Raw genomic sequence first — 21,186 nt, forward strand, 5'->3', positions numbered from 1 at the left:
GCCACCAGATAATCTAGTCTGACCTCCTATATATCACAGGCCACCAACACTGCCCAGCACCTGCACACCAAACCCAACAACTGAAATTAGGTGACGGCCTTCAGGAGAGAATAGCATTATGGGTCACAAGAGGAGAATAGAAGGGACCAAAGTGCACCAATGCCCAAGGCCACTGCAATGGCAGGGAACTGATTGAGATATACCCAGGTAATCCCAGCAAGTGACCTGCACCCCATGCTGCAGAAGAAGATGAAAAAACCCCAAGGTCACTGGCACTGCCAATCTGATTTAAGGAAAAATTCCTTCCTCACCTCACATATGGCAATCACTTAGAACCTGAACACTTGGCTATAAACAGTAGCAACATTTTTCCTGTGAGGGAGGCATTAGCAACATCTAGCAGTTCACATGGGGGGGAGGGATAGCTCAGTGGTTTGAGCATTGGCCTGCTAAACCCAGGGTTGTGAGTTCAATCCTTGAGGGGGGCCACTTAGGGATCTGGGGCAAAATCAGTACTTGGTCCTGCTAGTGAAGGCAGGGGGCTGGACTCAATGACCTTTCAAGGTCCCTTCCAGTTCTAGGAGATGGGATATCTCCATTTATTTAAAAAAAAAAAAAAAAAATGTTAATGAAGATTGTGTATTTTTCAAGAGTCGTACAGCATAAGATGAAAATAGTCAATATTAAAAGCAAAACTCACTTTCCAGTTTCTTTTGCAAGGTCACACCAGTCTCTTCGGACTATGTCCAATCCTTTCAATTCCTGTTTGGTAACATATTTCCCATCTCCTGTTGGCTCCACTGTCAGAGCAGCATATTTCTTTTTCTTTAACAGTAGCAGGGACTTGAAGACCCCATCAATATCAATCTCCAACAATTTGTACAGCTTGTTCACTTCACTTTTAATCTGTGATACATTATCATTAAACCAAATGCAACATCTCAGTAATTATGAACACACATTACTTTTAACAATACATGCATCAGGCTGAAGTTGCATAGCAGTCATACTCTATGTTGTGTGCTTATATAGACATAATTTTATAGATTGGACAGATGTCTTCAGTATAGTAGTACTTATTAACTACCATTACAGTTAAGGTTATGACATTATTTCCAGCATGGAGCATGTTTTTCAGGGGTTTACAATTCGGTGTGATGAACAGTACAGACCTTTCAGGATTCTAAAAAAGGTCCTCTCATAGTTATGGTTCCACCTCAGCCCAGTTTCTAACTCAAAAACAGGCAATGTCTGCCTGAGCAGAGAGAACTTTGAACCCAGAGGAGCAGAGCTTAGAGGAAGCCTGGGGACGGAAACAGGAGCAGCTGAACCTAATGACTAGAAGCAGATATAAAAAGTCCAATTCCAGGTAGACGGTGGCTACTGTGCTATAGCTGCATTCCTGGACAAGCAGGATGGTGTCAAAATAAATATTGTTTGTGAATATTGGGGAGGAACTGAGCGAGCAGCCCATGCTTGGTTGTTTTTGTGTGTGTTGCTTTTCTAAATAAATAATAAATAAAATATACTGGGTGCTGGCTTTCACAGAATAACCTGAACTCTTCTGGGAAAAGATGAAATACTCCCCTTTTTCCTATCTCCCACCCTCCCCCTTTGTGTGTAGTTTCTAGAACTGGGACCCATCTCACTTGACTACAGAAGTGTGAGGTAAGGCTTGGGTTGCTATCTTTCTGTTGGGCAAAAGATGAAATTTCCCTCTTTTCTCTCATCGCCCCTTCAAAGGAAAAAAATAAAATCTAGGAACACACAAATGTGTTTAGCTTAGAAAACAAGCTTGGGTCCTGGTTCCCATGCTGGCTGGTCAGGAGCTTCCCGTCTTTCCTCACATCATTTCTCTTTTCACTTCTTTCACAATGCATCTTTGCATCATTCACTCCCCCGAAACCTGTTCTGACTGCTTCCCATACCCCCTTAATTTTCATTTACTGATGTCTTGATTCTTCCCCCTTCTCCCACTGAGTGGAAAGTCCTCTCTCCTTGTTCAGTCTCACAGAAGTTAGATATGGACAGGAGCTATTTGGTCACAGCCACACCCATGCCAAGGTAGGATTATTCCTAGAATTTCTTTCATAGTTTTCCAGTCTAGTTTTAAATATCTTGAGATTGGACTTTAACTAACAATTTCCATTGGACTTCAAAAAATTGATAACCGACATGACGAAGAATTAAACAGCATGTAAGTAGTAACAGAATGAAATTAAGAAAGGAAAAGTGTATGCTGAAAAGCAAGGAAATTTTCCCGATAATGAGATCTATTAACCAGTGTAATCTCTTCTGGGAAGTGGCTGAAGCTAGGCACACTTAGAACGAGACTAGTAAATATACGATGCTACATTGGATGAGAGATGGACTAGATAACCTTACACTGATTGTAGGTATTTGTATGGCATGTTGGCTTATATTAAGGCACAGAAAATTGTGGTTGATAATTTTCTTTCTGCTATCAGCATTTCCCACCATTCTGGATATCCACGCTGCTCTCTTCTCTCCGAGGCTCACAGAGGTAGATCAGAATTTTGATGCTGCACAGTCTCCCATGCCCCCTCTGGTTCCACCTGCTGCCAGATGAATTATTCCTAAACTGTAAAACTTGCACATCATTGACACATATTCCAGAGATAACAAAGTATCTGTGGACATCAGACCAAGGAAGACAGTCATATGGCAACGACTTCACTTAATATCTGAGCCTTGACTCATAAGCCATCCAAGGTGGATAGAATTGTGGGAGACAGTGCTGCAGAAAGGAAATCATTGCTAAGAAATTTTCCATTCTGCAGCCCAGCATGTCCCACAACTCTTGACATCTGGAAAGTAATGAACAGTGAACATATATAGAGAGGATTATGAAGGTCCCATTTCGGGAAGAGTGGCCTGCCCACCAATCTGGCTAACCAGAATGCTTGAAGGAATCTGTCTACCTGTGGATTGTCTGCCCAGGAGGATCCTGCAAATAGCACCGTACTAAAGACAGAAACCTGAAACATAATGATACCGGGCTGAAGGCCTGTCTAGGACTTCTTGAAGGATGTACAGAATGGCTGTTTTCTGGGATTTGCATTGTGCTCTTGGCACCAGATGTTGAATCCGGATCAGATACAGGAGTACGCTTTTAGTATCTATCCTCTCCTAGATGAAAGCAATATCTTACTGACTATGGAGGACAGACTGAGCTTTCTAGTGTTTCCCTCTCAATAGCTAGGCTTTTAGTTGAAGCCACTTCAGTCAGGATGAAGAAGAGAACCTTCAAAAGGATGTTCACAGAAGCAGGAATGGGTGCTCCAGTTTCAGCTTTATCAGGTTTGAGAACACAGGTCTCCTTGGCCAACAATGAGTTATCAGAATTACCATTGCCTGTTCTCATTTTATTTTCTGGACTGCCTTCCCCAATACTGGAAATGGTAGATACACAAGTAGGTCCTGAGGCCAACTATGCTATAAGGCCTGGTCTACACTGGGGGCGTGTGTGGGGGGGGAATCGATCTAAGATACGCAACTTCAGCTACGAGAAGAGCGTAGCTGAAGTCAACGCATCTTCGATCGACTTAGAATCACTTACTTCGCGTCCTCGCGGCACGGGATCGACGGCCGCCGCTCCCCCGTCGACTTTGCTTCCGCCTCTCGCTGAGCTGGAGTTCAGCAGTCGACAGGAGAGTGATCGGGGATCGATGTATCGCGTCTACACTTTCCATCTTTCTATCCGTGGGTTCTTTTGGGTAGAACTCCCCTTCTGAGGGAATAACCATATCCCTGGCAAGGAACGCTACAGTGGCGTCAACCTTCAGTATCTCAACAATAGAGCCCTTTGATTCTTGAATGTTATAGAGCCTGAGGCCACTCTTGTTAATATGCTGCCCTGATCAGGCTTGTTCCATTTATCCTTAATCACTTCCTTGAAGGAGAAGTGAAGCGGTATTGCAGCCTCAAGGGAGGATATTGAAGGGAGCAATCTGCTCTGAGGCTTACTGACAGGAGCCTGTCAGGTTTCAGAGCCAGATAACTCACCTTTCTACTGGAGGAGTAGAAGCTCTGCTGCAGCTTTGGGGAGGCCTTTTGCCACTTGCCTTAGGACCAGGGGCCCTCTCAAGAGGTCTGTCTCAGAATCCTCCCCACTGGGTCCCAGTCCCCAAGATGGGAGGGGAAATTTGTTGTTGGAACTCTCCTGGTCAGCTTTGGGAGGTGGAGCGGATTAGAAGCCCTGCTTCTTTTCTCCTTGGGAACCATTTTAAGATTGGCGGGGGCGGGGAGGAGGAAGAATTTGTGACCACCTCAAGCCTCCCCAATTTGTTCTGCAGACGCCTCCTGGGACTTACACCCCCTCACTTTTGGAGGCTCTCTCTGCTCTGCACTGGGGTTCCTGCTCCATTCCCCCCCCCCCATCAGAGTCACGGCTGCCTCAGTAGTACGGTGACCCCACCTGCTTGTCCAACTCTCAGCCCTGGGACCTAACAAAGTCAGGGACAGAAGGCTGAGTCCAGGCTGGGCACAACTCACCATCTATCAAGCCTAGGAAAGCTGCCTCACATAAAGAACAATGCTTGGATTTGACCCGGCAGAGGAGCCGACAGGGACATGCTGCCGTGGAAGCTCAGGGAAGTTTAATCCCCAAAGGGATAACCAACCCAGGGAGGAGGAGGAATGCCGAGGAGGGAGAATACTGCTCCCCACTGCCCAAAAAACTGGCAGAAAAAAGTTAAAATAGGAGGACGAAGGGCAGGAGCAAAAGAAACCACCTCCGTCTGCTGCTGTGGAGGCAAAGAATCTGGCAGCAAGCAGGAGCAGTGGTAATATAGCCAGACTGTGTGGTGCCAAAATGCTGATCCACCTCCGTGAGTTATAGAAAGAGAAGAGCAGCTCACACGTCCAGAACAGTGGGAGATGCTGGGTTGCAGAAAAATAATTACCACATATTCAGAACAAACAATGCTTAATTTTAACAGTGTTCTTATGTCCCATTGACATCAATAGATCATAAGTACTTTCCTAAATCAGGATTGCTCTATTGAACTGAGGTAATATCCGCTGCCATATAATGACACAACTAGACCATATGCAGCACAGAGCTTCAATCCTAACTTTAAATTTCCAAACAGTCTTAAGAGAGTAGTATATTTTCTTTCATCCCATGTAACACAGCAACCAAGAATGTATAGAAAATTAATTTCTAAAAAACATTTAAGTGTGTTCAAAATGCCATGCCAAGCCAAAGACTGTGCCACAACTTCGCTTCATACTGTTAACTTTCTGCCCTGCATCAGCTCCTCATAAAATTCAAGATTCTCACCCTCAACTGCAAGGCTCTATATTATCCTGCCTCCTCCTACAGTTCTTCTCTCAACTTTCTTTGTATCCTTTTCCACTTCCTACACAGATGCCAGTCCTTTCACCTTATTTCTTCCTTTGCTCCCTTTCTATCATGGCTCCTTCTGCACCAGTCTCCTCATTCTCACCTCCTTAGAATCCCCCTCCCCTCTTTCTTCAAATCACCTCATGAAAATGTGTGTGTTTAGGAAACCCATCTACCCTTTCTTTCATCATTAGCAATGCACAAACCCTTCGTATTCTGAAACTGGTCTCCTATATTTTTGTCTTGCATTTGTATACATTCCAACCGATGACACATTTAGGACACCCAAACCTTTTTTCACTAAATTTGTGTGTGGTGTTTCTCTCTCACACATATTCTTGTAACACCCATGTATGAAGTCTATGAGAAATATTTTTTTCCTTCAAAATTCCCTTACCTTGTTCCCCAGCTTGAAAACCTCCTCCAGGTTTGTGCTATTTGTATTTATCATAATGGAATCTGTATCTCCATAAATCACTTCAAGGTTCATCTAAATAAAACAAGCAGCTTTAAACAAAAGAATTACAAAACAACCTCTCTCTTACCGTACCTTATTTAGTCTCTGGGTAAGGATACAAGGGATTAAAAAAACCAAGGATAGTGGTAGGGGTCTACTACAGACCATCTAACCAGGAAAAAAGAGGTGGATGAGTCTTTTTATAAACAACTAACAAAATCATCCAAAGCACAGGACTTGGTGGTGATGGGGGACTTCAACTACCCAGATATCTGTTGGGAAAATAACACAGCAGGGCGCAGACTATCCAACAAGTTCTTGGAATGTATTGGAGACAATTTTTATTTCAGAAGTTGGAGAAAGCTACTAAGGGAGAGGCTGTTCTAGATTTGATTTTGACAAATAGGAAGGAACTGATTCAGAATTTGAAAGTGGAAGGCAGCTTAGGTGAAAGTGATCATGAAATGGCAGAGTTCATGATTCTTAGAGATGGTAGGAGGGAAAACAGCACAATAAAGATAACGGATTTCAGGAAGGAAGACTTTCACAAACTCAGGGGTTTAGTAGATAAGATCCCATGGGAAGCAAGTCAAAGGGAAAAAACAGTTCAAGAGAGTTTGCAGTTTTTCAAAGAGACATTATTAACGGCACAAGAGCAAACTATCCCACTGCATAGGAAATATAGGAAGTAAGACAAAAGACCATGCTGGCTTATCCAGGATATCGTCAGTGATCTGAAACTCAAAAAAGGGCTACAAAAAGTGGAAACTAGGTCAAATTACAAAGGATGAATATAAACAAATAATACAAGCATGTAGGGACAAAATTAGAAAGGCCAAGGCACAAAACGAGATTAAACTAGCTAGAGACAAAGGGCAACAAGAAAACATTCTACAAATATATTAGAAGCAAGAGGAAGACCAAGGACAGAGTAGGCCCATTACTCATGTCTTCAAGTCACCAGGGTCTGATGAAATCCATCCTAGAATACTAGTTGACTGAAGACATATCTGAGCCATTAGCAATTATCTTCAAAAAGTCATAGAAGATGGGAGAGATTCTAGAGAACTGGAAAAGGGCAAATATAGTCCCAAGCTAGTAAAAGGGAAATAAAGACAACCCAGGGAATTACAGACCAATAACTTCAGTACTTCAGTAACTAACAGTCAGCATAGATAGTCAAGAACAAATCATGTCAAACCAACCTAATAGCTTTCTTTGACAGGGTAACAAGCCTTGTGGATGGGGGGAAGCATTAGATCTGGTCTATCTTGACTTTAGTAAGGCTTTTGATACTGTCTCACATAATCTTCTCATAAACAAACTCGGTAAATACAATCTAGATGGCGCTACTATAAGGTGGGTGCATAACTGTTTGGAAAACCGTTCCCAGAGAGTAGTTATCAGTGGCTCACAGTCAAGCTGCAAGGGCATATCAAATGGGGTCCTGTAGGGATCAGTTCTCGGTCTGGTTCTGTTCAGTATCTTCATCAATGATTTAGATAATGGCAGAGAGTAGACTTATAAAGTTTGCGGACGATACCAAGCTGGGAGGGGTTCCAAGTGCTTACGAGGATAGGATTAAAATTCAAAATGATCTGGAGAAATGGTCTCAAGTAAATAGGATGAAATTCAATAAGAAGAAATGCAAAGTCCCTTAGGAAGGAACAAGCAGTTGCACACATACAAAATGGGAAATGACTGCCTAGGAAAGAGTACAGAGGAAAGGGATCTGGGGGTCATAGTGGATCACAAGCTAAATATGAGCCAACAGTGTAATACTGTTGCTAAAAAAGCAAACATCATTCTGGAATGTATTAGCATGAGTGTTGTAAGCAAGACACGAGAAGTAATTCTCCACTCTACGCTGTGCTGATAAGGCCTCAATTGGGTATTGTGTCTAGTTCTGGGCGCCACGTTTTAAGAAAGATGTGAACAAATTGGAGAAAGTCCAGAGAAGAGCAACAAAAATGATTAAAGGTCTAGAAAACATGACCTATGGGGGAAGAGTGAAAAAAAATGGGGTTGTTTAGGCTGGAGATGAGAAGACTAAGAGGGGAAGTGACAATAGTTTTCAAGTACATAAAAGGTGGTTACAAGGAGGAGAAAGAAAAATTGGTCTCGTTAACCTCTGAGGATAGGACAAGAAGCAATGGGCTTAAATTGCAGCAAGGGAGGGTTAGGTTGAACATTAGGAAAAACTTCCTGTCAGGGCTGTTAAGCACTGGAATAAATTGCCCAGGGAGGTTGTGGATGCTACATCATTGGAGATTTTTAAGAGCAGGTTAGACGAACACCTGCCAGGGATGGTCTAGATAATACTAGTCCTGCCATGAGTGCGGGAGGAATGGACTAGATGACCTCTTAAGATCCCCAACAGTCTACAATTCTATGATTCTATATTGCATTCCGTCGCATTTTCAAAATTTGAGCAAAATGTTTACACAACGCATTATTAGTTTAACAGTAAACTATACAAATAATGCAAAGCAGGATTTTATTTAAAAGTTTAGGTTTCATTAAAATGTATATATGTAAATATACGTGTATACGTGTGCGTATTCAAGGGGGGGAAATCAAGCATGAGACAACTAAGTAAACGCTAAAAGAAGAAAAATCAGGCAGACTTTTCAGTTGTACGTTTTGCCAGTTAGTATATTTTTCAACACCATATGGGGTATAGAATACTGTAAATAAGAAGTGGAAGAAAATAAATGAACAATTCTGGTCTTAAGAGTTCCACCCCTATTGTTATCAACTGTCATTTTGGCTGGCTGAGAGGGAAGAGAGAAAAGACCATCAGACTGACAGACACATTCAGACTATTCAAGACAAGGTATGTTTGCTTATAGCCAACATCTTTGAAGAGTAACATGATAGCCTGAAGATCCATTTGCGACCATCACAACACTGCTGCAAAGTACCCACATCATATAAAAGAAACATCACTTGTCTGACAAATTTCAAGGGAACCCATCACAGTCATATTTGACTGATAGATACAGTAATTAAGAGCACTACAAAGTTATCCACAGTGGACTCTGCTCTTCCTTCACCTCTTCCAGATTCAGCATTTGGCTTACAAGTCTTCTCTCTCCGCCACTTCAATATTTTTTTAAGAAGGCTTTTGCCAAAAAACAACTCTTTCAATGTGCTCTGAAAAGAGTTAGGCTTTGACTCAGTCTTCCTCTTTTGTTTAGTCCTTACATTGGCCAGAAGCCTTGAAAGAGAATGTATTTTTCCTTTTGGATAAAGAAATAACCACAGTGTTCCATGTGTTTTCCATCTCCAGACTGAACTACTGTATCTGGAGATGAACACAGAAACTCCTTCTTGTGCAGAGCACTTTAGTCTGCCTCCTTAGCAGAAAAAGCGATCATAACACCACATTGAATTATATCCAGGTCAAAACTCACAAGAACAGAAGACAGGCATAATTTCCTAGCAAGGTAGAGGTGAAAGAAGGCAACTGTCACCATTATCGCTACCCAGATATTCAGGATTAGCAATAAATCCAGTGGGATCCTATCACCTTGACAAACGAAGACCAGATGTCTTTAATGGTGGGAGAGGTCAGTGCAGTTAAACAAATCTATATTAAACTCCAAATAGTATATAATCACCATATAATAGAATAAAAAGGGAGCCAAAAAAAATTCCTAGTAAAACACTAGAACACAGAGCGTAACAGGCCTCTGAGTAAACTCTAATTAGCACTGTTGCTAATTTGCTTGAAACACTCTCACACAAGCTTCAAGCAGGGGCTAGATCACATCGGTGTTATGAGAAGGAAAAAAGCTATAATCCATTAGGAAGGATTACATTTGTAAACTAGGCATCCCAAGAAGTGATTTCAAGTTTGTTTGGGTTACAATTTTCTTAGAATAAAACATTTCACTGGGTGTGCTATTTAAGGGTTGTTGTATAATGAAAATGTTCAGCATTACCTTCTGCACCATCTCCTTAGTGTGCATCAAAATCTGAAATGAAAAAAAATATTATCAAAGATTAATGTATGATATAATTACAAGTTAACATATGAGAATATCCATCACATAGTTAATTCCAAATGTTTGTGGCTTTCAAAACATGAATAAAAGAACGGCCCTACTGGGTCAGACCAAAGGTCCATCTAGCCCAGTATCCTGTTTTCTGACAGTGGCCAGTGCCAGGTGCCCCAGAGGGAATGAACAGAACAGGTAATCATCAAGTGATCCATCCCCTGTCGCTCATTCCCAGCTTCTGGAAAACAGAGGCTAGGGACACCATTCCTGCCCATCCTGACTAATAGCCATTGATGGACCTATCCTCCATGAATTGATCTAGTTCTTTTTTGAACCCTGTTATGGTCTTGGCCTTCACTGCATCCTCTGGCAAGGAGTTCCACAGGTTGACTGTGCATCGTGTGAAGAAATACTTCCTTTTATTTGTTTTAAACCTGCTGCCTATTAATTTCATTTGGTGACCCCTAGTTCTTGTGTTATGAGAATAGTAAACAACACTTCCTTATCTACTTTCTCTACACCGGTCATGATTTTATAGACCTCAATCATATCTCCCCTTAGCCATCTCTTTTCCAAGGTGAAAAGTCCCAGTCTTATTAATCTATCCTCAGACAGAAGCTGTTCCATACCCATAATCATTTTTGTTGCCCTTTTCTGAACCTTTTCCAATTCCAATATATCTTTTTTGAGATGGGACGATTACATCTGCACACAGTATTCAAGATGTGGGCATACCATGGATTTATAGAGAGGCAACATGATATTTTCTGTCTTATTATCGATCCCTTTCTTAATTATTCCCAGCATTCTGTTCGCTTTTTTGACTGCCGCTGCACACTGAGTGAATGTTTTCAGAGAACTATCCACAATGACTCCAAGATCTTTTTCTTGAATGGTTACAGCTAATTTAGACCCCATCATTTTATATTTATAGTTGGGATTATGCTTTCCAATGTGCATTACTTTGCATTTATCAACATTCAATTTCATCTGCCATTTTGTTGCCCAGTCACCCAGTTTTGAGAGATCCTTTTTTAGCTCTTTGCAGTCTGCCTGGGTCTTAACTATCTTTAGTAATTTTGTATCATCTGTAAATTTTGCCACCTCACTGTTTACCCCTTTTTCCAGATCATTTATGAATATGTTGAATAGGACTGGTCCCAGAACAGACCCCTGGGGGACATCACTATTTACCCCTCTCCATTCTGAAAACTGACCATTTATTCCTACCCTTTGTTTCCTATCTTTTAACCAGTTACCAATCCATGAGAGCACCTTTCCTCTGATCCCATGGCAGCTTACTTTGCGTAAGAGCCTTTGGTGAGGGACCTTGTCAAAAGCTTTCTGAAAATCTAAGTACACTATATCCACTGGAACCCCTTAGTCCACATGCTTGTTGACCCTGTCTCACAATTCTAGTCGATTGGTAAGGCATGATTTTCCTTTACTAAAACCATGTTGACTCTTCCTCAACAAATCATGTTTGTCTATATGTCTGACAATATTGTTCATTATTATAGTTTCAACCAGTTTGCCCAGTACTGAAGTCAGGCTTACAGGCCTGTAATTGCCGGAATCACCCCTGGAGCCCCTTTTAAAAATTGGCGTCACATTAGCTATCCTCCAGTCATTTGGTACAAAAGCTAATTTAAATGATAGGTTACAGACTACAGTTAGTAGTTCTGCAATTTCACATTTGAGTTCCTTCAGAACTCTTGGGTGAATACCATCTGGTCCTGGTGACTTATTGATGTTTAATTTATCAATTTGTTCCAAAACCTCCCCTAATGATAACACAATGTGGGACAGTTCCTCAGATCTGTCACCTAAAAAGAATGGCTCAATTTTGGGAATCTCCCTCACATCCTCAGCCATGAAGACCGATGCAAAGAATTCATTTAGTTTCTCCACAATGGCCTTATCGTCCTTGAGTGCTCCTTTAGCACCTGAAGCAAACTATTTGTCTCTTCTGGTAATAAATATAGCCACCCTAATACTCATAGTAAGAACACAAATCCTTGGCTCACCTAGCATTAAATGGCGCTTACTTACATGTAACTGGAGGTTCTTCAAGATGCGTGGTCCCTATATGTATTTCATACATGGGTGCCCATGTGTGCCACACATCTGAGTCCGGAGATTTGTAGCAAACAGTGTCTGTTGGTCCTCACCTGCACAGTTGCTCCCCTAATGCTCTGAACTGAGGGCATCGGCCAATGCTTCTCAAGTTCCTCCTATTCCCACAAATCAGACAAAATCTAAAGCAGAGGAGAAGGACGGTGGGTAGTGGAATACAGATAGGGACCACACATCTCAAAAACCTCCAATTACAGGTAAGTAATCTGCCTTTCTTCTTTGAGTTCTGATCACTATGTGGATTCCACATGTGGGTGACTGGTAAGAAGTATTTGAACAGGAGGATGAGTGCAAGGATGCAGTTGGTATGAATGTCTGTAATACTGCTGTCCCCACAGCTGCAACTGCAGAAGAGGCCTGGAGTAAGGTGTAATGCTTCTTAAAGGCAAGGATAAAGCTCGAGGAAGTTGCCTCACAAATGTCCAGTATAACTACTTCAGCAAGTTAGTTGTTGTCACGTGAATAAAGACAGAGTCGCCTTCTGTGAGAGGATGGAAGGCATTGATTGCTGACAAGTGGATCCACAGCAAGCTAAAAGTCCTGACGTCTTGTGGAACAGGAGAAAGCCTAAAACAACAGGAATGCCTGCTGACTCTGGAGAAAACTGTTCCTGCTGACAGTTCCAGGCAGAGAAACTCCTCCAATGAGCTAGAAAGGATTTTCTTGTGGAAAAACTTTCCTGCTGCCACTTAGGACAGCCTCTGAGCATGCAATTTCTATGTCTGACACCCATCCAAATACCAGGCTGTGAGGTGAAGAAGGTAGGGTTGGTATGTCTGATTCCGGCATTCTCAAGAGTTAAATACAGAAAGGGTTGGATACAGATGGGAGGACGGGTTGACATTTGTAGAAGGTCAGGAAAACAAAACTGTCTGGGCCAACTGGGTGAGATATGGAATTCCCAGTTGGAGCCAGTGGTGCCAATCTTCCAGTCTCTGAGATGGAATCAGAGCTGGTACAGTCAGATCCTTCTTCCTTCGTGCCTTCCCTTCTTGGTTGGAAGATTTATGTAGAACTAATTCTTTAGGACTCACGAATGAGGACTCACCCAACTTGGACCAAGATGGGGAGGGATCCTTTTCCTTGGACGCAGACCTAGATGAGAATCTGTCCTTATGCTTATGACCATGTCCCCTACTCTTTGGCTTAACGTTTTTGATCTCTGTTCCGAAGCTCATGCTCAGAGAGGTGCTGCTCAGTCTGAAGTCCTTGTACTGGTGGTTCTCCCTGGCCTGGATCCAATTGGGGTCTCGTGGCATTCTCCAGGAGATGTTTCTGCAGATGGGGCTCTCTTCTCTAGTGGGCTCAGGGAGAAAAGGAGGAACAAATGCTGCAGTGATGTGAGCCTCTCAGAGGCAGTAAAGGCAGCACTTGTGTTTATCGCTGGTGGAGAAGAAATGTGGGCAGGAGATACAGTCCTTAAACCCCAGGAATCTGGGCATACCTTCTCCATGGGAAGAGGCTCCCCAAAACAGGGAGAAGCGAGAGACACTATACAAATACTAAAAAAAAGCTAAGACTCAGGTTATTAAAAATATTGACAATATATATTTACAGATTTTGAAAGTATAGGAAGATCATTTCAGACACAGAAGATTTCAACTCAGGCCATGCGGCAGAAAGAAGGAACTAGAGAAGCGCTGGCCCATGCCACCCTTCATGACCTCGGTTTAGAGCACAAAGAGAGCAATTGCACAGGCACAAGTCAAACCAATGGACACTATTTGCTACATATTTCCAATCTCAGGCACATGGAGCAACATGCATACCCCGTGTGTGGAATATCAGCACTGGCAGCAGAATCTCTCTATTAGCCCACCTAAATAATATTAATATATTCTTAAAAATAATAACTGGAGCTAAAGATATTCTCATTTCTAAATAATGCTTACAGAATGGTACAAGTCAGAAGGAATCTATAGTAGCTCATTCTAGTCCATTAATAGTGCTTCAAGCTAGGAACTATTTTGTTATATACCTCTACCTCGATATAACGTTGTCCTTGGGAGCCAAAAAAATCTTACCGCGTTATAGGTGAAACCGCGTTATATCGAACTTGCTTTGATTCATCGGAGTGCGCAGACCCGCCCCCCCCGGAGCACTGCTTTACCGCGTTATATCCGAATTCATGTTATATCGGGTCGCGTTATATCGGAGTAGAGGTGTACCTTAGCCATTGGTAAGATTGTTTAGTCTAGCTATGAATATGGTCAAAGATGGTCCCTTAACTGGACTGTTCTGATGTATAACTTAAAAAATATTTTTCTAATGTTTAACATATGTTTTCCTTGCAGCGACTAAAGACCATTACTACCTTTGTCCCCATTGGCTAGTGATAACTAATCTCTCTGTATAAATATACCAACATCATTATTATAAAGGCTTTGCAGCAGAGACTTGAAATTTGGTAGGGTGGTGGCCTTTGTGTAAGTTTTGCAGTTTCCATGAAAATCTATCCAAGTCTGGCCATTTTATAAACCTTTGGGGGGAAAAAAAAAATCACAGTTCACACATGCTCAGTACAGACTTAGATTTTAAGCAGCTAAATTCTTCAAAGATTCTACAGTACGTATGCTCCAACCTAAAGCTAAGGAGAGGTTACTCATTGTGTGCAGTAACTGAAGTTCTTCCAGATGTGTCCTCCTATGAGCGCTCCACTTCAGAAGCACATTGGGGGGGGTTCATGCACCCCTGAAGGGGAGCACCCATATGAACATTACTTGTAGCGAAAGTCCTGCTTCTTCTCCAATTGCAGCATTGAGCTGCTGAGGTCTACGCCAGGTCCTGGCACCTAAACTGTGAGCAGGGAGACTGTCTCTCCCCTGTGCTTTCTGGGTATGTCTACACAGCCTGCAACAGCAAGTCTGAGTCAACAGACTAGGGCTTGGGCTATGGTGGTAAAAATACCTATGTAGACGTTCAGGCTCAGGCTCTGAAGCCTAGGAAGGAAGGGTGGATTTCAGAGCTCAAGCCCAAACATCTACACAGATATTTTTTACCACCACAGCACAAGTCCGAGTCTGGTGACCCAAGCTCTAAGACTCACTGCTGCAGGCTGTGTAGACATATCCCATGACCACCCCCACTCTCCACTGGGCTCAGGAACCCTGGATAAGAAAGCTGCGCGAACCAAATGCAGAGTCGATAAAAAAGAAATTCCATCATGCGGTACTTTTTCTTCCAGTGTGTTTAAAAAAATAAAACACAAAAAACTAGGATATTACACCACACACAAGAGCAACCTTAATTCTGAAGTTTTCCTAACTTTTAAGCGCTTAAGCTTTGCAAGCAATGTTTTCTTAACATAGTTTATATATGAATTGTGTCTTTTTCAGACTTTTCTTCAGACAATACGAGTGTTTGATTACTTTTGGTCTTACATTGTAAACCTTTTATCACATTTTTAAAAATGTCTTCCTCTGAACACTCTTTTTACAGTTTAACACTCTCAAAAATATGCTGTATCCAAATTAAGACCTAACTAGTGCTGAGTGGGGCAAAATAATTTCTGTGCTTATTTTAATATAATCTGAATATAACATTTGCAATTTTTGGAGGGAGATAAGGTGAAAGGCAGCAGAATGACTGTTGTAGAACTGACTCATTAAAAATATCCTATTATTAAACTCTGAAATCTGAGGAACTACTGCCCATACAAGTCTCCCTTATTTCATATTTGTGTATTTCATCATTCTTTCATGAACTATTTAACAAGTGTCTTTTCTGAATCTCAACTGATTTTAATTTATTTCTCCAATTTATCAAGAAAGCTATATTTTAGTTCTCCCCAAGTATTTGCAATTTCTCTCAGTCTTGTAACATCGACAGAGTTGATTGCCACACTCTCCACTCTATCCTCCACGTTATTAATGAAAATTTTCTGAAGCATGGGACCCAGAAAGGACTTGTGTGGTATGCCATTGATGCTTTCTCCCAATTGGGCAGCAACTGAACTATGATTATTCATCATGATTTTTTTTAATGTACCAGTTATATTTTAATCTTATATAGAAGTACTATCTAATTTTCTTGAGAGAAACACATGATAGTTAACATAGGGAAAAATAAATACATACACACACACACACACACACACACACACACACACACCTTAAATGGAAGTGCTGAGGGTACCAGTAAAAGAAAAAAAAAAGTGATACTAAAAAGTCAAAGTCAGATAAGAGAAGACATTTGATAGACATGAAATTCTACAGCAAAGTTAAAGTAGCAAAATATTTTTTGCAAGTTTGAAAATGTATAATTAAGGTTCCACACGCAACCTTAACTCTGACCCTATATCAGCATCCAGTCTTTATCTAACAACCACCACTTCCCAGCTAACACTGTTTCTACATTTCTAATGACCACAAGCCTTCAAATACTGTAACAATAAAAAGCAACAAACCTCTTCCCAGCTAATACATTTGCATAACCAACCTGAACACAAGTCCACCTCCACTTCACATTCGATCATGTTGATTAAAATCACCGACAGTCTCTCTTTGGATTTATCTAGAACAGATTTTTTTCATCATACAACTTCTCACCACAGGGGTGGGAACAGTGAGAACTCTAGCATAGAAACACAATCATTGGCCACCAGAAGTGTAACTGCATCAGCCAGACCTTCTTAAGAGAAAGGTTAGACAGGAGGCACACCACAGACCTCACAGCAAGGAGGGATAGAGGCTAAAGTAGCTTTAAAAGCCCTTGAGATCCTGGGCTGCAATAAAACCCAGAGCAGCCCCCAGCATAATTTGGACGATTCTGAGGGCTGAAGATAGAATGGCGTTCCCAGGCTTACCTATAGGTGGCAGTACTGCCCAGAATTTCCACACTGCTATCTGCTGCTGCCCTGCTCTCAACAGTCCCCTCGCCCCTCAGAGATGCTTCCTATGACAGAGTTTGCGAGACGAGCTTCAGAAGGTAGCCCTATGGCTGTCTTCTGCCTGGTCTACGCTAGAAAATCAAGTGAGCTTAACTGCATGTGAAAAATCCACACCCCTGAGCAGAGTAGTTAAACCGACCTAATCCCCAGTGTAGACAGCACTAGTACGATGGAAAAATTCTACCATCAACCTAGCTACCGCCTCTTGGGGAGGTAGATTACCTACACTGACAGGCTAATCCCTCCCATTGGCATAAGGCTGTAGCGGCGCAGCTGTGCCACTGTAGCATAAGCATAAACGTACCCTGCTTCAGTTCCTGCACTGGGCAAATTCCACACTGCCTTACTACCAGACGTGCTGAGCATTCACAACTCAGATTGATTATAGCAACAGCTGTGAGTGCGCAGCGCTATTTCTGAAACATAGGCCTCCATTTTCTCAAGTTGGGTACTCCGAAAAAGAGGCGCACACAATCAGTAGCATTCTTTGAAAATTTCGGTTTAAGTGATTTGCCCAGCAACACACTAGAAGTCTGGGGCAGAGCATTAAACACAAGACTATCCCCCAGCCTCAATCTCTATAAACTTTGCCAATTCTACAGTGAAGGTGGCACGTGTTCTACAGGCAACTTCCACTACACTATCCTGATATATTCAACAGTGCACAGAATAAACAGTGCTCGACAGAGAGGGATCCTGCAGAAATAAAATAGCATGTTGTAATGAAATTAAATTCATGTGATCATAAGGCAGAAGAATTATGGCTGCAATTTTAACTCTCGCATTTCCTATCTTTTGATTGCCTCATTCTCCAACTTTAATAACACTCTTAATATGTGTACATTTCCTATAATTTTTGTTTTCATAGATCCATAGATATAAAAACCGGAAGAAACCACTGTGATCATCTACTCTGACGTTCTGCGTAACAAGCCATGGGATTTTCATGAATTAATTCTTGTTGCCCCTAGAGCATATCTTTTAGGAAAACATCTGCTCTTGATTTAAAAATCTCTATTGATAGAGTATGCACCTCAACTCTTGCTAAATTATTCCAATAGTTAATCCACACTATGAAATAAAAATGTTAAATAGCACATAGCCAAAAAACATTCCTGTGAGTCTCCACTAGAAATACACCCCTCCACACCCCATGAAACCCCATTTGGTTACATTGAGACCTATCTATTAGCCAGTTCTAATCCATTTAACATGTGCCACTGTTGATTTTGTATCATTCTAGTTTCTTAATCAAAATGTCATGGAATTCCAAGTAAAATGATTTACAGAAGTCTAGGTACACACATCAACACCATTATATGTATCAACTAAACTTGTAATTAAAAAAAAGTTAAATTTAATTCATCATAATCCCATGTTGATTGGCATTAATTATTTTATCCCCCCTTTAATTCTCTATTGAAGAATTGTCAAATTAGCCCTTCCATTGTTTTGCCTGGGATCAAAGTTAGTCAGACAGGCCTATAATTACCTGTATTATCCAGTTTACTTTTTTTTTTTTTTTTTTTAAATATTAGCACAACAACATTAGCGGTCTTCCAGTCCTCTGGAACTTCACTAGTGTTCCAAGACTTATTGAAAAATCAATAAGTGTCCAGAGAGCTTCTGATCCAGCCCTTTAGAAAAAATGCTTGGATGCAAATTATCCAGATCTGCTGATTTAAAAATGTCTAACTGTAGTAGCTGCTGTTTAACAGCCTGCTGAGTTACTGTTGGAATGGAAAGTATTGCATCATCATCATATGCCACAAATACATCATCTGGCTTTCCCCCCCCCACCCTAAATATAGAACAGAAATATTTATTGAACACTTCTGTCTTTTCTGCATTATGGACATTTCTATCATTTCCAGTTACCGTGTACCAATGCCATTGTTAGGATTTCCTTTGTTCCTAATATACTTAAGAAATATCTCCTTTTAAAATGAGAGGGGGAGCAAATACAAATTCTAGTATATGTACGTATAATGCCATTCCCGCTACTTCCCCAATGCATCGCCAGTAGGGTTCATACCTTTAGCACTGCACTACAAGCTTCTGATTCTCTAAATAGACAAGACAGACACAGTGGAAGTATTATTATTCCCTCTCTCCTTTCCCCACCCTTCCCCCCACAACAGATGGGGAACTAAGGCACAGAGAAACAAGGACTGGCCCAAAGTCACACAGGAAGTCTGTGGCACAGCTGGAAATTGAACCCAAATTTCCTAAGTCCCACTTAGTGCACCTTAGCACAAGACTATCTTTCCTCATACAAAGTACAGTACAGTTCTGATCTTTGTTACCTCAAGTGGAGTTGCAATAGTGGTAAAAAATGCAACATAAAATATCTAGTGTAGACGCAGCATTATACACTGTACGTATTCTAGAAACGAAACCATCAGATACACCAGTCAAACACAGTCAGAAGGTCCAAAACATATCATGGGTATATTATCTTCAAATACTTCCCTTATCCACTTCTGTGTGACTCAGATCATACTGCACCACAACTTATCTACCTACTCACCTCACACTGGTTTAAGTTTGTAAAGTATAATGAATATGTATATTGCCACATAAGGGCTAAGACTTCTTTCACATTCAAACACCACTATTCTAATTTTCCCATTTCATTCTTTTTCTTGAATAAAAAGCAAATTGATACAGATATCCAAAGTAAGCCAATTCCTACACAGAAGAGTTAATATTAATATGATCTGAAGAATAAATAGACATCCTTGTATAAACACACATACACAAAAATGAGATCTTAAGTCTAGGTAGATTTCTATTCCCTGGTATAATGTAACCCAATAACATTAGAAAAATAGCATACGTTCTGATAGGATGATTCCCCCATTAAATAAAAGAAAACTTGACCATGCAAAAAACATTTCTCAGTTGTCCCTGAGGACAGTAGTTGATATAGGTAATTACAAGAGGGTCACAGACAAGTTAGGTTCATCAGGTGACAGGCATATATGTTAATATTACCCATTATGACAGAGGATCACTTACAAGTGCCAACAGCTAGAAAACAGAAGGCTATAAAGGCTTACTAAATTCATTAATAAGGCAGTCTGCAGTTATCTGATTTCACAGCAACACCTGCATATTTATTTTCTCATTACCAATTGGATGATGGAATTTTTTTCAAGCACATTTCAAAAAAATCTGCCAACTTCAAGTGTAAAAAAAAACAAAAAAAACTTTGTGGTTGATTTTTCCCTTAACAAAGTACAGCTGTTGAGAATAATTGTTCAAGATCTTACCCTGTAATGTCAACTGCAGCAGAACAAAGAGTATTTAATTAGCAAATCTATCCAGTAATTCAACACCTATTATAGAAAATGCCTTCGTGATTTTATTCAGGATAATTTGCTAAGAGGGTTATTACTGACATTCAGATGAAATTTAAAATTCCTACGCAAGTCGAGTCATAATAGCAGTAATGATCCCCCCAATCAGGAGATTCTGTGTCACACAAGGCTCTTTTGCAATGCAGCAGCCGATTTCCTGACTTCTTAATTCCTGGGCTCTGCTCAGTGAGAGCCCTTCATACCAATATTTCAGTCAGCAATACATCTTTAATGGGACTCTATTAAAATACCTAGAACAAAAATGACTTTTGTTAAAAAGAATGACAGCACTGCTATCATATCAATCATTAAGAGTTTTTCAAAGCTGCATACTGAAGAGAGGGAGGGGTGTAGTGAGGTTGGGAAGATGGAGAAAAGAGAAGGGATAGAATAGAAAATGTATTACTTGTTAGTTTCCTTTCTGTGATTAATATTGCACTACTCATGGCAACTGGATTGACCCCTATTTCAGTGGATCCAGAGCAGAACACATTGCCTCACAACCCATCTGCTCAGCCATGCCCTTTTCTTTTCCTGCTCATGAACAGGGATCCTAATTTTCTGTGATAAAAAAATAAATAAAATTCTGATTAAAAAAAAATCAGTTTTTCCACAATTAAAATGAAACACTGAACTTTAGTTTCCCTATTCACATTATATAGAGCAGTGGTTCCCAAACTTTAACAGCCCGCGAACCCCTTTCACTAAATTGTGAAATCTCGTGAACCCCCTCCTAAAAATGAATATTTTCAGGGATTTAAGTTTAAATTTCCTCAGTGTGATGGATGCCCCAACTGCCAGCCCCACTCTTCCTGGGGCTCGGGCTGGGGTTCGGGCTGCCGGCTCCCCCACTGAGGGGGGGCAGGGCTCAGGCTGCCAGCCCCAACTGCCCGGCCCCGCTCTCCCTGGGGCTCGGGCTGCCAGCCCCGCGTGGAACACTGGGGTTCGGGCTGTCAGGCCCCCCACTGACG

General features: G+C 41.2%; 1 protein-coding gene across 1 annotated transcript in view; it reads right to left on the reverse strand.

The window, feature by feature from the left end:
• POLA1 (DNA polymerase alpha 1, catalytic subunit) overlaps nucleotides 1-21,186 on the reverse strand; it is a 329,016-nt gene that overhangs the window by 179,831 nt on the left and 127,999 nt on the right. Inside the window, exons 27-29 of the mRNA XM_065423293.1 lie at nucleotides 9,773-9,805; nucleotides 5,766-5,858; nucleotides 701-906 (exon numbers count right to left, since the gene is read on the reverse strand). Coding sequence (XP_065279365.1) covers nucleotides 701-906; nucleotides 5,766-5,858; nucleotides 9,773-9,805 — 332 coding nt within the window. The remainder of the gene's footprint in view (nucleotides 1-700; nucleotides 907-5,765; nucleotides 5,859-9,772; nucleotides 9,806-21,186) is intronic.

This window comes from Emys orbicularis, chromosome 1, assembly GCF_028017835.1.
Source record: "Emys orbicularis isolate rEmyOrb1 chromosome 1, rEmyOrb1.hap1, whole genome shotgun sequence".
In the NCBI taxonomy this organism is placed as follows: Eukaryota; Metazoa; Chordata; order Testudines; family Emydidae; genus Emys; species Emys orbicularis.